The 16108-nt window shown below is 35.0% G+C and overlaps 2 protein-coding genes across 2 annotated transcripts; one reads left to right on the top strand and one right to left on the bottom strand.

Annotated features, from left to right (window-relative positions):
- Positions 1–1169: 1169 nt before the first annotated feature.
- Positions 1170–5725, bottom strand: si:ch211-194m7.5 (olfactomedin-4). Its single transcript, XM_067380118.1, has 5 exons — positions 5642–5725; positions 5400–5534; positions 5072–5290; positions 4601–4754; positions 1170–2783 (listed from the first exon to the last, which is right to left on the bottom strand). Exons 1-5 carry the CDS (start codon positions 5696–5698, stop codon positions 1954–1956), a joined length of 1395 nt encoding a protein of 464 aa, XP_067236219.1. The 5' UTR covers positions 5699–5725; the 3' UTR covers positions 1170–1953.
- A 350-nt stretch (positions 5726–6075) lies between these two features.
- Positions 6076–12182, top strand: si:ch211-194m7.8 (olfactomedin-4). The gene is made up of 5 exons (XM_067380106.1): positions 6076–6108; positions 7810–7968; positions 8045–8257; positions 10799–10931; positions 11076–12182. Exons 1-5 carry the CDS (start codon positions 6076–6078, stop codon positions 11885–11887), a joined length of 1350 nt encoding a protein of 449 aa, XP_067236207.1. The 3' UTR covers positions 11888–12182.
- Positions 12183–16108: the final 3926 nt, after the last annotated feature.

The following is a 16108-nucleotide window of genomic DNA, read 5'->3' as shown; positions in this document are numbered from 1 at the left end:
ATATATATATATATATATATATATATATATATATATATATATATATATACATACACTTCCGTTCAAATGTTTGGGGTCAGTAAGATTTTTTAATGTTTTAAAAGAAGTATCCTTTGCTCACCAAGCCTGCATTTATTTGATTAAAAATACAAACAAAAACAGAAATATTGTGAAATATTATTCCAATTTAAAACAGCTGTTTTCTATGTCAATATACAGTGAAGTGTAATTTATTCCTGTGATCAAAGCTGAATTTTCAGCATCATTACTCCAGTCTTCAGTGTCACATGAGCATCAAATCATCATATTAGATTTCTGAAGGATCAAGAAACATTTATGATTATTATCAATGTTGAAAACAGTTATTTACATTTTTATTTCATGATGCTATGATGAATCGAAAGCTCAAAAGAACAGCATTTGTCTGAAATCTAAATCTTTTGTAACATTAAACATTACCGTTCAAAAGTTTGGGGTCAGTAAGAATATTAATTTAATTTTTGGGGGATAGAAATAAAATTAATCAATACTTTTATTCATCAAGGATGAGTTAAACTGATCAAAAGTTACAGTAAAGACAGTTATAATGTTAGAAAATATTCTATTTTAAATAAATGCTGTTCTTTTGAACTTTCTATTCATCAAAGAATTTTGAAAAAAAAATTGTACACAACTGTTTTCAACATTGATAATAATAATAAATGTTTCTTGAGCATCAAATCATCATATTAGAATGATTTCCGAAGTATCATGTGACACTGAAGACTGGAGTAATGATGCTGAAAATTCAGCTTTGCGTCACAGGAATAAATTACACTTTACTGTATATTAACATAGAAAACAGCTGTTTTAAATTGGAATAATATTTCACAATATTACTGTTTTTTGTTTGTATTTTTAATCAAATAAATCCAGGCTTGGTGAGCAGAAGATACTTCCTTTAAAACATTAAAAAATCGTATACTGACCCCAAACTTTTGAACGGTAAGTTGCTTTTGGAAGCCTATTTCTGCCACATAAGAAAAGATTTGCAAGTCATAATTATGAGATATAGTGTCATGAATGTTCTTGTCATAATTATGACTTTTTATGTTATAACTTGGCTTGTGTCATATATGTAATATTTGTCTGCAGTAGTAATCCAGCACACACACTTTATAGACTTTGCTGTAATTTATTTCAAGAAACACAATATGCAATACATTTGTGAATTTCTTCACCTCATGTAACAAAGCTTAGATGTATGCAGTGTGAAAAGAATCCATAGGCTGCATTTCAATTAACATACTTCTACATAGTAAATTTCACTGGTGATGGGAATGTATATATTTTTGAATGTATAATAAGATAGGACACTAGCAATTACACATAATACTACAAAGTTCAATACAATTTCCGGTCACACTTTATGTTAGGTGTCGTTACCTACTATGAACTTACAATGTACTTATGTTCATATTGTATTGCAAAACACTTTTGCTGCTACTGAGGTGAGATATGGGTAAGTTTAGAGACAGGTTTGGTGGTATTGTTTGGTTAATAGGTAAGGGAAAGGTAAATGGGGTAATTATAAATGTAAATTTATAATTTATGTACAATGTGAAAATATATAAGTGTATTGTATCAAACGATTAATTTAAATATTAGCACATATTAGTTAAAGACACCTAATTTTACTGATACCACTAACCCTTTGAAAGTAATTGTAATCTGTTAGTAGTTGTAGACCAATAAAAGTCATTGTCTTGCATTAGCATTTAACTTAATTATCTTAAAGTTAATTGGGTTCATACTTAAAAACCCTGCAAATACACACTTAAAATGTCTATCTTTAGGACATGTACAATCATTTGCAATGTACCAATTCTAATCATGCATGCTATTTAGTACAGACAGTATGTGAAATGGGATGCAGCCATACTCTCATGTCTCAAATCAAGTCTCATTGGAGATTTACTGAAAGATGAGCTCATAAGTTAGAATGTAGGCATCACTGTAGACATACAGCAGATGATCTCTGGGGTCATAGTTTAGAAACTCAATATTAGTCTGCATCTTCTTAATATTAATTTTCAAATCGTAGCGCTCTACTTTGGTTTTGGTGTCATAAGAGTAAAAAATCTCTTCTGTATCTTTATCCACGTAACGAGTAGCATAAAGCACACCACACACCATGAAGGTGTTTGTGACGGTCCTTTTGTGAAGAGAAGTGGACCATGTTTGGTTCAAAGCAGGCGGGTTGCTAGTCTCAAGTTTACTGATAATTATATTTCCGAAGTTGCTTGTGGACGCGTATATAACATAAACCCCAAATTCATCTGTGGCAAAATCCATATCTGTATAGATATACGTGGTGCCGAGGTGTGCGAAAGGAAACTTGTTGTTGTAACCTGCATCTTTAGGTAAAGCCACAGTACTGACAGCACGAGTCGTCATGTTGAACTGACATACGGAGTATGTGTAGTAACAGTTATAGTAGAGCATATTACCATACATGACCATGTTTGAGCCCTGAATTGTGTTTGTTGTGGGGTTGGAGCTTGATATATAAGTATCTTTTGGTCCTATACCTAATAAAAGAGTACTCAAAGTACCGTATTGGCGGACAAAGTGACCATACACATTACTGCTTGACAGCACCACCAGCCAGTACTTGTTCTCGTCTCCTGGAGCCGGCTTTGCATCTCGACCCCAAGCACCGTAAGGATAAGAGGTGCTGTACACCGTGAGGGAATACGTTCTAGGTCCTGCCACACTGACCAAACGGCCCAGACCACAGCGGGCTACAAAGATAAAGGAGAAAAAGAAATTGAGTGGATTTCTGCTGAGATTAATAATGAAAAAGCTCAGGAAGCTTGAGTTAAAGGATTAGTTCACTTTCAAATAAAATGTTCCTGATAATTTACTCACTCCATGTCCTTCTTTCTTCAGTTGAAAAGAAATAAAGGTTTTTGATGAAAACATTCCAGGATTATTCTCCTTATAGTGGACTTCAATGGGCACCAAATGGTTGAAGGTCACAATTACAGTTTCAGTGCAGCTTCAAAGGGCTTTCGTTTCTTATCTTGCGAAACAATCGGTCTTTTCGAAAAAAAATGTAAATGTATATGCTTTATATAAACAAACGATCAAGTCTACTTATGGAAAAAATGGAACTGGCACTGTGTTTGTTCCGTAAGTTGAATAGGGAAGGCGTAAGCTTTTTGAAGAAAGTAAGTTTTTTTTTAGAAAATGACCTATCGTTTCGCTAGATAAGACCCTTATTCCTCGTCTGGTATCGTTTAAAGCTCTTTGAAGCTGTACTGAAACTGGAATTTTGACCTTCAACTGTTTGGTGCCCATTGAAGTCCACTATACACTCTTAGCCCGGATTTTATATTTACTTAAAAATATAATTACAATATACTTAAAATATTTAAGTTTGGTTGCATTACTTATAAAATATAAGTAAATTCTACTAATTTGTGGGTGTATTTGAATGTGTTAATAAATGTAAATTAAATGCACTTAAATTATGAAGTTTTTCTCCTGACCACGCCTCCTACACACTGGTTTGCGGCAGGTAATGACGCCATTTTGTCGTGGTGTGTGTGAATTCAAAGAGCTGTTGATGAACAGTTGGAACATTTGTTTTGGCTGTTCTACAGACATTTTTTCCTAACATTTACCTTTTTATAGTTTTTCACCAAAGGAATTTTTAAGTTATCATCATCGATGGTCAGGGTTTGATTTAGTTGAGCTCTTGACCTTTAACTTTTTAATATTAGATTTTGTTTGGGCAGTTTTAACTGCAATAAAACCAACCAGACAAGCAAAGTTAAAAGATGATCAGGTGGTGTTGGTTATGTTTTCACATAATCATAATTGATCTGAATCTCTGAGTTAGATTTACATTATTGATTACAGAAACACTGTGATTCTACAGCGGAGGATCAACTTCTATAATACAATTTTTTTTTTTTAAGTTGTCCTTATCACACAAAAAAAATATATATATATATAGTTTAGGCACATACAGACATCAAGAATCAGCCTGTGAATCTCAACGACGGTGACAAGCAACATGTTCTGATAAACAGATCAACTCTGAACATTAGAAAACAAGCTACTAAAAAGTCACAGAAAAACAGCAAAATTTAAATAGTGAGAATAAAGAAAATTACTAAGACAATTCAGCTCATAATTTATTCATGCAGCAATGCATGATGGGAGGCATGGATGAATTTTGATTGGTGGCAAGTTAACTTGCTTAGTACATTGAACTTAAATATACTAGTTGTAATAACTACAAAGTAATTGATATTACAAAACATTTTAAGTTAAATGAACTTGAATTATTAAGTTCACATTACTTAATCATTACTTAATTTTTTTAGGGCAACCATATTCCTCAAATTTTTAAAAGTAAATTCAACTTATCCGGGCTAACAGTGTAAGGAGAATAATCCTGGAATGTTTTCATCAAAAACCTTAATTTCTTTTCGACTGAAGAATGAAAGACATGAACATCTTGGATGACATGGGGGTGAGTAAATTATCAGGAACATTTTATTTGAAAGTGAACTAATCCTTTAAGGGATTATTGGGATCTTTAGCATACCTGGGGGAAGTGTAGGAGGTGGTGCCGTGGCCTTGATCTCTTCTTTACACTGTTCCAGTTCCCTCTTAATGCGCTGGTTCTCTCGATCTTTCTTTATCACCAGCATGTTGTCGAACTTCTCCAGCTCCGCCATTGTGTCTTTCATATCCTCAAGCTTTAAGAAAAATATCACATTTATTATTATTTTTACCTGTATACTACTCATTTTTATAGTTTTTGAGGTTGTTTTTATGCCATAATTAGTTTTAGTTTTATTTAAAATATTTATTTTCAAGTACATTGATTTTTATTTCCTTTTTACAATTATTATTATTTAAAATTGTGTTACTTTATTTAGTGCTTTCTCGTACAAGTATTATTTTTAAGACAACAGATGCACCTATTAAAACTTGAATATTATTTAATTTATGCAAAACGCTATTATTACAGAAACACAAAAGAATATTAGAAAATAATAATAATGCAAGTCACCTGAGCTGCAGTCTGTACACTGAGATGCTGGTAATTTTTGGTGGTCCTGTTGAGTTTGTCGACGAGGTCCTGAATCTCGGCAATCTCTAACTCAATGATGCGCAGAGACACGGCCCCATAAATATTCTTGTTATCCTCCTTTTCTAGCATGACCACGTTGTCCTCCAGCTGCTTGATGCGTTGTTGTAGACCCAGCACAAGTCTGTCTAATTCTGTCATCTGCAGATATTTACATTAACACAACTCATTTTAATTTCATTTCATTTAGTTATTTAGAATATATTTGAACAACAGATAAAATGATAGAGATTTTTTTTTTCCACCCTACCTTTTCTGAAGTGATGGTCCCAGTGCATTGTAAGGCATCGGTCTCTACTTTCTTTAGTTTATTCATAGGGAAAACGGGATCTGAATTTTTTAGATCGCACACGCAGTCCTTCCCTTTCGCTGACTGTGTGATGACCTAATGACAGAAAATTAAATGATATAAAACAAGCAAAAACATGTCATTTTGTATTTTATAGTCATGACACAAAAAACAATTTTTATATAGTATTGATTTTTTCTTACCTGAGGGAAAGTTAGAGGAATGAGGATAAAAAAAATGAATATATTAGACTGACTCATGTCTGAAGGTAGAAAGGGGACCTTATAATAAACAATGATTGGTAGCAACAGCAGAGTTTTAAAGCCAAATCATTATTGTGAAATAATGATTTTTTTTCATTTCTTTAGGTGAAACAGTTTGTTGCAATCTTATCTTTGTGAACACCTTCAGTTGATCCATGAGTAATGGAAAATTCACGCTTTGCCTATCATGAATTGTCAAACTTTCAACATTTGTTTTGCCTCACTGTCTGACCATAATGGTGAAATTGCAGATTTGTTGAGAGATGTGTTTTTGTCTTACAAAATTCTTTTGTAATGCTTTAAGTTTTTGCAACATCAAAATGATTGTGTTGTTTAAAGCAAGACTTTTAGCCTTTCGGGGTCATTTGCTCAACATGCTCTCCTACTTGTTGGTCCTCACAGTCACAGTAAGTCCCTTCTTTTATCTGTCTTAACTGGAATGTTTTTTTAATGGAATAAAATGAATTTGAATATGTTAGTTAAATGAACTGCATATGTCTATATATCTTTATTATATAAAGATAAATATACATTATTGTTTATTTATATTTATTTAATTTATCTACATGTACATATTGCAGTGGTTATATAACAGATCTCACTATACTACAGCTAGGGTTGTAACGATATACCGGTATGACGGTATCTCACGGTATGAACACGTACGATTATCATATCGTGTACATTTGCTTATTTACGGTATTGTAAAAAAAAAACAATAATAATAAGACGCAGAATTTCACTTGCGCATAGACAACAACTTTCCACTTCACTACTCTAAACTTGCTCCACACCCACACATACAGCAGACAATGTCAGAGACAGAAGTTGCTACCTCTCTATGCCCCGTTGAAAAATAAGTTACAATTTGTAGTATGGGAATACTTTAAACAAACGCGGGGCTGTCCTCGAGTGTAGATATCCAAAAACAATGTGGGCGCAAAGTAGGCCTACCTGCAAAAGGAGGAAACACATCGAACATGTTCACCTATATTCGAGAACACCATCCGTGTAGATGCAGGTATGTTCCGTTTATAACTTAGGTCGTATGATGTGCGTGATGGAGAGGGAATCCCGGGATCCAGTCATGAAAATGGAATGTACAGTATAACGCAGCAATGTCAGGTAAAAACGCGCAATTTGTTGGACTGATGAATAAAACGAAAGCAGAGCTGTACTAAAAATCAAATGGCCTAGGCGGGCTCTGTGAATATTAAAGCGCAAAAAGACTGCTGTATTAATATATCCGTTTGTTTTGCGTGTCTGCCTGTGTGAATGAGCTGCGCTGTTTCCTGTACTACATACTTAAGTATGCGCGACGCTCTTATTGTTTTTTCAGTGTTTGAAGCTGAAGTCTCGTTATCAGAGGACATGAACACAAACATATTCAAGGTTGCTCTGAGATAGCGCTTAATGAGCATTTCATCATTTTATTTGAGAAAAACCATTGTCAAATACACTGAAACTCAAAGCTCTTCATTACATCCCGTCAAAATAAAAGACCGCTTTTTAACCCGAAGTTTTTAACTCGAAACTGAAATTTATTATAATTGTTAAATAGAATGTACTTGTCAAAATAATAATTAAAAAGTTAATTTCATTGACATCATTTTTGATAATATTTGTATTAAAAAATAAAGAAGAATGAAGTCAAAGCAGAATTTTGAATTTTAATTATTAATAAAAGATCTTCTAATCCATAATCATTTATTAAATGTATTTGATTGTTTTTTATTATTGAAATCTGAATAAAGAAAACAAACATTTTAATTAAATTATTGGTCATTTGAATTGATGGTATAAATAATTATTGATTGTTTAATACCGTATACTGTGATACCGTGATATTTACTCAGACGGTTATCATACCGTGGAAATCTCATACCGTTACAACCCTAACTACAGCGCTGTTGAATGCTCAAATCTGATTGGTTGATCAATGTTCTAAGATGTACAATTATTTTCAGGTAAACACACGGTTATTTCAGTTATTTCAAAAGGTCCTTACAGCTTACAACTGCAAAAGAAACAAAACCCACAACGACACCAAGAAAGTAAATGTAGTAAACAATAGGATGAAATTATTGTATCATGTTGTGTGTAATCAGGCGACTGTCCAGGCTCAGAGAATTACAGGTGAACAGAAGGATGGTTCCTGTGTGTGTGAATTAAGCAGCTCTCTCTGGGCTTTCCCCACTGTGAAGTTCGAGGGAGTCGCAAAACAAGTCCAGACCTGTGAGAACAACCTTGAAAAGTTTCAGACAAAGGTGAGATCCTTTAAAGTCATACTGTAGATTCATTCTTGAAGTATGTCAGTGAACTCATTTGCATTGTAACTTTCAGGTGAAGAACAGAAATGTACAACTGCCAAAGATGGAACGCGCTCTTAAGGACATCACAGCCCGCCTGAAACCGTTCGAGTATCTGAACACAAACGGCCTGTACAACGCCCTTCACCTGCAACAGCTGATGAAGGAAGTTGACGAAATCTATTATACTGCCAGTGATGCTCACAAGAAAAGCCCCAGCAAAGAGACCAATGACCTTCTGAAAGAGGTAAATCTTCCTTAAAATAGTCACCAGGGGCCTCGTTTATAAAGCGTGCGTATATGCACAGATTTGATCTTAGAGTGTGCGTACGCTTAAATCCACGCCAGCGCTCATACAGTGGCATGAAAAAGTATGTGAACCCCTTGCAGAATCTGTGAAAATAAGAGGAATAATAAAAAATGCATGTTATTTTTTGTTTAGTACTGTCCTGAGTAAGATATTTTATATAAAAGATTTTTGCATTTAGTTCACAAGACAAAACAATAGCTGAATTTATTAAAATAACCCCATTCATAAGTATGTGAACCATTGATTCTCAATACTGTGTGGTTACCTGATGATCCACGACTGTTTTTATGTTTTGTGATGGTTGTTCATGAGTCTCTTGTTTGTCCTGAGCAGTTAAACTGAGCTCTGTTCTTCAGAAAAATCCCAAAAATTCTTCAGTTTTCCAGCATCTGCATGTTTGAACCCTTTCCAGCAGTGACTGTTTGATTTTGAGATCTGTGTTTTCATACTGAGGACAATTGAGGGACTCAAACACAACTATTAAAAGAGGTTCAAACATTCACTGATGCTCCAGAAGGAAACACGATGCATTAAGAGCTGAGGGGTGAAAACTTTTGGAATTCGAAGATCAAGGTAAATTGTACTTAATTTTCTGCCGGGAAACATGCAAGTATCTTCTGTTGGTTCCGAAAGGCAGTACTAAATGAAAAACAATGATATTTAAACAAAATAAGAAAAATTGTGAAATCTTCATCCTGTTCAAAAGTTTTCACCCCTCGGCTCTTAATGCATCGTGTTTCCTTCTGGAGCATCAGTGAATGTTTGAACCTCTTTTAATAGTTGTGTTTGAGTCCCTCAGTTGTCCTCAGTATGAAAACACAGATCTCAAATTCAGTCACTGCTGGAAAGGGTTCAAATATGCAAAAATGCTTGAAAATTGATGAATCTGCAGGAGCTGGAGGATTTTTCTGAAGAACAGAGCTCATTTTTACTGCTCAGAACAAACAAGAGACTCATGAACAACCATCAGAAAAAAAACAAAAAAAAAACAGTCGTATATCATCAGGTAACCACACAGTGTTGAGAATCAATGGTTCACATACTTATGAATGGGGTAATTTTAATAAATTCAGCTATTGTTTTGTCTTGTGAACTAAATGCAAACATTTTTATGTAAAATATCTTACTCAGGACAGTACTAAACAAAAAATAACATGCAATTTTTATTATCCCTCTTATTTTATTAAAATAATTCTCATTTTCACAGATTCTGCAAGTGGTTCACATACTTTTTCATGCCACTGTATTTAGAAAAACGGTTTTTGACATGGAAAAGTTTTTAGCGCCACATCAGGGTCTGAGCAGACATATGAAATTTTCTTTGTCAGTGTACTGCAGGTTTTTGTAAATAAGCTATTCTTGCAGCCCACAATTCTAAATTAAAGGATTTGGACGATGACTGCTGATCTTTCATATGTAAATGACATTAATTAGGTGTCGTTTAAAAGGCGGAGAACTGAAACCATTCAAGATCATTTGCGATTTATAGATTTCACATCTTAAAGAGAGGCGTACGCTCGTTTTCTGTGCGTACGTTTATTCTATGAATCACACTTATACGCACATCTGAGAAATGATCGCAAGATCAAATTTAGGACGGTGCAACATTTTATGAATGAGGCCCCAAACAACCAAACAACATGAAAAAGCACCATAAAAGTAGTCCACATGATTTGTCACCACCAGTATTATTTTATTTAGTGCTTCAGTTTTGATCAGTTTTAATTCAATACCAATAACAATTTTTGGTAGTTTTATTTAAAAGGGCTATATGTAAGATTTTCATTTTAATAAAGCATAAAAATACCCCAATATGTTTGCAGATATTTAGGAAACATGGCTACAATACGCTTTTGTTCCCAGTTTGTTTGCTGGTTTCCATGCATGGAAACCAGCAAACAAACTGGGTCAGAGAATTGCAAATTCTACCTGACCTAAAAAGCCTCTGTATCCATCTAAAAATCTCTATGAACGACAGCATTTTAAAACAGATAAATCAACTCATCAGCTTACAGTGTGTAAATCCTCGGCTTTCATTGTCATTTGCGCTACCTCTTGTTGCACATCCTCAAGCTGGCAACCCGCGTCTTTGAAGGAGGGGGTGGGGCAAACAATATTTTGAATTTGGACTGCAGTACCTATTTCGACCACTGGCTGTCATTCCTATTCCTACATCGAGCCCTTTTAACAATGACAATGGTTGCTACAAGTCTTCTGAATATGATAGTTTTGTGTGAGAAACTCTTAAATTTAAGTCATTGTTAATGATAACTGCTGCTGCATGAAGCTCATGTTTAGTCTGCATTGTATCCAAAAACAAAAGTGGCAGAAAATGACTTCTGATTACGGTTAACTCCTCATTGAAGTTCCATGAATTGAAAATAGATTAATTGAAAACATTCGCCAAAAAATGGAATACAAAAAACAGATTTCCGAATTGATTCAATGATATGGTGACAATGTTTCTGTTTCTCTCAGTTGACTAATGCAAAGAAGGAGATCCAGAAAATGTACAAAAGCGATGTCTTCAATCTAGAGACAATGAAAACGAGGCTACGCTACCTCAACAACAGAGCACAGACCTGCAAAACTATACCTGAAGACTTCAGAAGTAAGTACACGACTCTCAGTGAGTGGAGAAATTATGTCTTCATCGATGTCTTCAACAGTAAGGTGAAAATTGGTTTGTTTTTTTCATGAAATATGTTTATCTGATTACTGAACATATGACAAATTAATGTAATTCCACTTGCAGGCACTTGTCATCAGCGTATTATGTCCAACATAAGTTCTCCAGTTGTCACCAAGCTCAATTCCATCCACAGTTCTTATATCTCAGGTGCTTGGGGTAGGGATGCCAAACTGAACAGCAAGGAAGTTTATTGGGAACACTGTCTGGTGAGTGGAAACAAGCACGGAAACACAATCAGGGTGTACAACTCGTACGAAGATTTCATGGCCAGCAAGAACTACAAGGATGAATACATAGCATCATCCTACAGCCACACAAATGCTGTTCAGGGCTCTGGCACTATACTGTACGACAATACCGTATTTTACCAATGCTACAGCACCGCTGCAATCTGCAGCTTCAACATTGCGACAAAAGCAACCAAGCGTGTCAAACTGGATGGTGCCGGAATCAACAACAAGTTCCCTTTCTGCTACTACAGCTGCCGTGACTGGACAGACATCGACCTGGAAGCTGATCAAGACGCTGTGTGGGTGATATATGCCACAGAGGAGAACCACGGCAACATTGTTGTGAGCCGCTTAGATCCGCTGGAGCTCAATATCACACATACCTGGAAGACACATCTCTTTAAGAGGTCTGTCACCAGCACGTTTATGGTGTGCGGGGTCCTGTACGCTACACGCTTTGTTAGCACTTACCAAGAAGAGGTGTTTTATGCTTTCGATACAACCACTGGCCAAGAGATAAACACTCTTTCTTTGCCTTTTGAGAAGGTTTCTGCTGGAATAGCCAATCTCAACTACAATCCTGTTGATAGGAGACTTTACATGTATAATGATGGTTATCTGTTAGCATATAACACCTTCAACTGATGGTCTTTTATATTCAGCTAAGAGAAAAATGCAGTAGCCTATCATATGCTGTAGTTTATAGTTTATGTCAGTCGAAATTGCACAGCATGCAGAAAATCTCAAAATATGAGCAGTGGTTAAACTAATTTGTTGCGCTATATCATTATGCGACTGTGAGACTTTTGGAGTGTTTTGTCTAATTTTATTATTTTTTGGTTATTACAATAAATTTCACTTCTCTGACAGTGTTTTTTTTTAACTCACCTTTTCTATAACTTTAATAAAAACTTTGCTGCAAACTCCACACTTTCTGTCAGTACTATAACGTCACATAGGCCTAAGCTACTGGCAAGAGACAAAATGCGATCTCATCAGTTTAATACCTTATAGTCGATGGTCGTTATCATGTATGACACTGCTGCAAAAAGAAAGTCCTTTTAATTTGCTCAATCAAAATTAATTTTTCAATCAAAGTTCATTTTAGCATTTGTGCCATAATTTTATTGCATACGACCTGGCGCTATTTTTCATAAAAATAAACTTGAGATCCCAGAGTGTGAAGAGAAAAGTTCCAGAACTGCTACTGTATGTTGTAGGCCTCAGAGGTGGGAAGTCCAGGGGTCAGGCCATATTTTTATTCCGCCCACTGAAGCATTAATGAGATAAATAAGTGATTAATTGAGTGATGATTGACCATTATTGAAGACACCTGATGATAACAAGCAGAATCACCAAAGGAGAAAATCACAATTTTTAAGTTACCATCACAGAGGTCAGGGTTTGCTTTAGTTGAGCTCTTGACCCTTGTCTTTTTAATATTAGATTTAGCTTGGGCAATTTTAACTGCATTAAAACAACCAGACAAGCAAAGACAAAAGATGGTCAGGTGGTGTTGGTTATGTTTGCACATAATCATAATTTGATCTGAACTCATTTAGAGCCCAATCTTAGTTAGGCTTACATTATTGATTACAGCAGCACTGTGATTCTACAGCAGAAGATTGACTTTATCAACACAATTTTTTTTGAATGTTGTCCATATCACAAAATAAAGGATTGTTTTAGGCACACACAGACATCAAGAATCAGCGTATGAATCTCAACAACGGTGACAAGCAACATATTCTGATCAACAGATCAACTCTGAACATTAGAAAACAAGCTACTAAAAAGTCACAGAAAAACAGCAAAATTTAAATAGTGAGAATAAAGAAAATTACTAAGACAATTCAGCTCATAATTTATTCATGCAGCAATGCATGATGGGAGGCATGGATGAATTTTGATTGGTGGCACCCAGAATGCATTGCAACATGCTTTATTACTCTCACCACTGTTGAGATTCACAGACTGATTCTTGATTTCTGTGTGTTTGACTAAAACTGTTTTTTTTTTTAAATCAGAACTTTAAAAGATATATATTTTTGTATTGATAAAGTTGATCTTCTGTAGAATCACAGTGCTGCTGTAATCAATAATGTAAATATAGCTAAGATTGTAGTGATGGGAAGTTCGGATCATTTTACTGACTCTGACTTTTGAGTCTCGTTCAACAAAATGAACGAATCTTTTTTTGAGTCATTTCGTTCATTTTAGCAAAATGTAATTAAAATGTTACGTGTTACTTCCCCAACACATCTACTACTTATGCAAACGTTGATCACACTACAAACAATACAAAACTACAATGCTATAAGATTCAGAAATGATTAATTCATTCTTTACCTGGGTCTTCAGTTTATGACAAGCTGATTAAGCTCACCTCACCTCTTGTCTGACAAGTCTTCGGGTTTAAGTCATTCCTTAATCACGTGACAGGCAGTCCCATGCTAAACCAACGCATTCTGAGCCGGAAAGAGAATTGATTAGTTCTCTTCATGAGTCTTTCGGGTTTTGATTCGTTCCTTAATCACGTGACAGACCCATACGCTATTTCTGACATTTCTGTCACTGTTTTTGTTACTGTTTCTTGAGGATCTGTGGTGTGTTATTATAAATAAATAAAGCCCTGTTATAAATAAAGTATTGATTAAATTATCTTTTTGACTGTCTATCTGTAAATAAACACTAGGCTATATAATAATATAATAATCCAAGCCTACAATACAAAGTATTTATAGCCTAGTTTGTTCATTTTTACTCCAATTTTGAGTTTGCTGTTATAATAATTGCTTTTCCTAGGCAGACTTGACATATTAGTCTAATATATGTATAAGAAGATTGCTCAAAAAGGACATAATGACATAAATTAAAAGCAAATAACATTTTGAATTTGAATTATTAATGTTAGTTTAAAACATCAAGGTTATGATAACTTCAGCTTTAACAGTTGTAACAAACTCAAACAAAACTGGAGAGTTAACGTTATTTACTAATAAATATAATGTGCTTGGGTCACACAGCATAGCGTATGGGTCTGTCACGTGATTAAGGAACGACTCAAAAACCCGAAAGACTCATAAAAAGAACTAATCAATTCTCTTTCCGGCTCAGAATGCATTGGTCGCGTATGGGTCTGTCACGTGATTAAGGAACAACTCAAAACCCGAAAGACTCATGAAATGAACAAATCAATTGAATCATCAGGTGAACTACTACTAGCAGTACAGAACCTGTAGAATATTGCACATGCGCGACTGAACGAATCACCCCCCGAGACGACTCGTTCTTCCCGAGTCACATTAAAGATTTGTTCAAAATGAACGAATCGTTCGAGAACGACACATCACTATAAGATTGGGCTCTAAATAAGTTCAGTGACTATGTGAAAACATAACCAACACCACCTGATCATCTTTTAACTTTTCTTATCTGGTTGGTTTTAACGCAGTTATAAATGCCCAAACTAAATCTAATATTAAAAAGTCAAGGGTCAAGAGCTCAACTAAATCAAACCCTGACCTCGATGATGGTAACTTAAAAATTTTGATTTTCTCCTTTGGTGATTCTGCTTGTTAACATCAGGTGTCTTCAATAATGGTCAATCATCACTCAATTAAACACTTATTTATCTCATTAATGCTTCAGTGGGTGGAATAAAAATATGGCAGGACTTTTATTCTCTGATCCCTGGACTTCCCACCTCTGGTTACAAGATCTCAGTGACGGTAGGTTTTTTTGGTCACGAGATCTCAACGACGGTTGGTTTTGCTGGGTTATGAGATCTCAATGACGGTTGGTTTCATTCAGTTACCAGATCTCAATGACAGTCGGTTTTATTTGGTTAAGAGATCTCATTGATGGTTGTTTTTGTTGGTTTATGAGGTCTCAATGACGGTCAGTTTAATTTTGTTATGAGGTCTCAATGACTGCCAGTATTGCAGGTAACGGTCTGTAATGAGATCTCAATACAGTATGTTTTGTCCTTTTATGCAATTTTAATGACAGTTGTTTTTTTTTTTGGTTACAAGATCTCAATGAAGGATGGTTTTGCTGGGTTACGAGATCTCGATATCAGTCGGTTTTATTCGGTTACGAGATCTTATCCCAGATAGCAACTTTATGTCAGCCCAGATCCGGCCCACATCTGGCACACAGATATATTATATATAATTTATAGCATCATCTCAGCATTAAGTTATCAAGCAGATTCACTGAAGGTAAGAAGAAATAAACAGATGAGCAAAAACACAAGAACTACAGTTGATTTCAGCCACAGCCTTAGAGGGAGTCAAAGATGTAAAGTAGGAATTATTTTTGCCCCAGGGTTACACCCTTTATTCAGTACAGTTGTCTGGCTGTTATGACGCAGTTAAAACAGCCCAAATAAACTCTAATATTAATAAGTCAAGGGTCAAGAGCCCAACTAAAGCAAACACTCATCTCCACGATGGTGGCTTAAAAATTGTGATTTTTCTCCTTTGGTGATTCTGCGTGTTCGTCTATATCGGATGTCCAGAAGACGTCAAAAAAAGACGTCATAAAAACTTTCATTCTGGCCCCTCAGTGGACGTCTTTTCAACCTGAGACAAGACCTCAAAAAGACGTCTTCTGGACGTAATTTGCTCAGTGGGACGTTCTGAGAATAGACAAGGTGGAAAAAACTGCCCCAATCATCCTTAATACACAGGAATTTTATTTAAGTAAATCTGTAGTACATGATTTCCCCCCACAAAACAAGCAGTTTTGAATACATACTTTTGTATAAAAAAAGAAACTAGTATTGGACATAATTTCATAAAATTTTGTGTTGAACCCAAAATTCTTTTTTCAGCCTGAAGCAGGAGTAAAAGTAATGATATT

Source organism: Chanodichthys erythropterus, chromosome 24, assembly GCF_024489055.1.
Source record: "Chanodichthys erythropterus isolate Z2021 chromosome 24, ASM2448905v1, whole genome shotgun sequence".
Taxonomy (NCBI): domain Eukaryota; kingdom Metazoa; phylum Chordata; class Actinopteri; order Cypriniformes; family Xenocyprididae; genus Chanodichthys; species Chanodichthys erythropterus.
The sequence above is the reverse complement of the archived record's forward strand: the minus strand, read 5'-3'. Positions and strand labels throughout refer to the sequence as shown.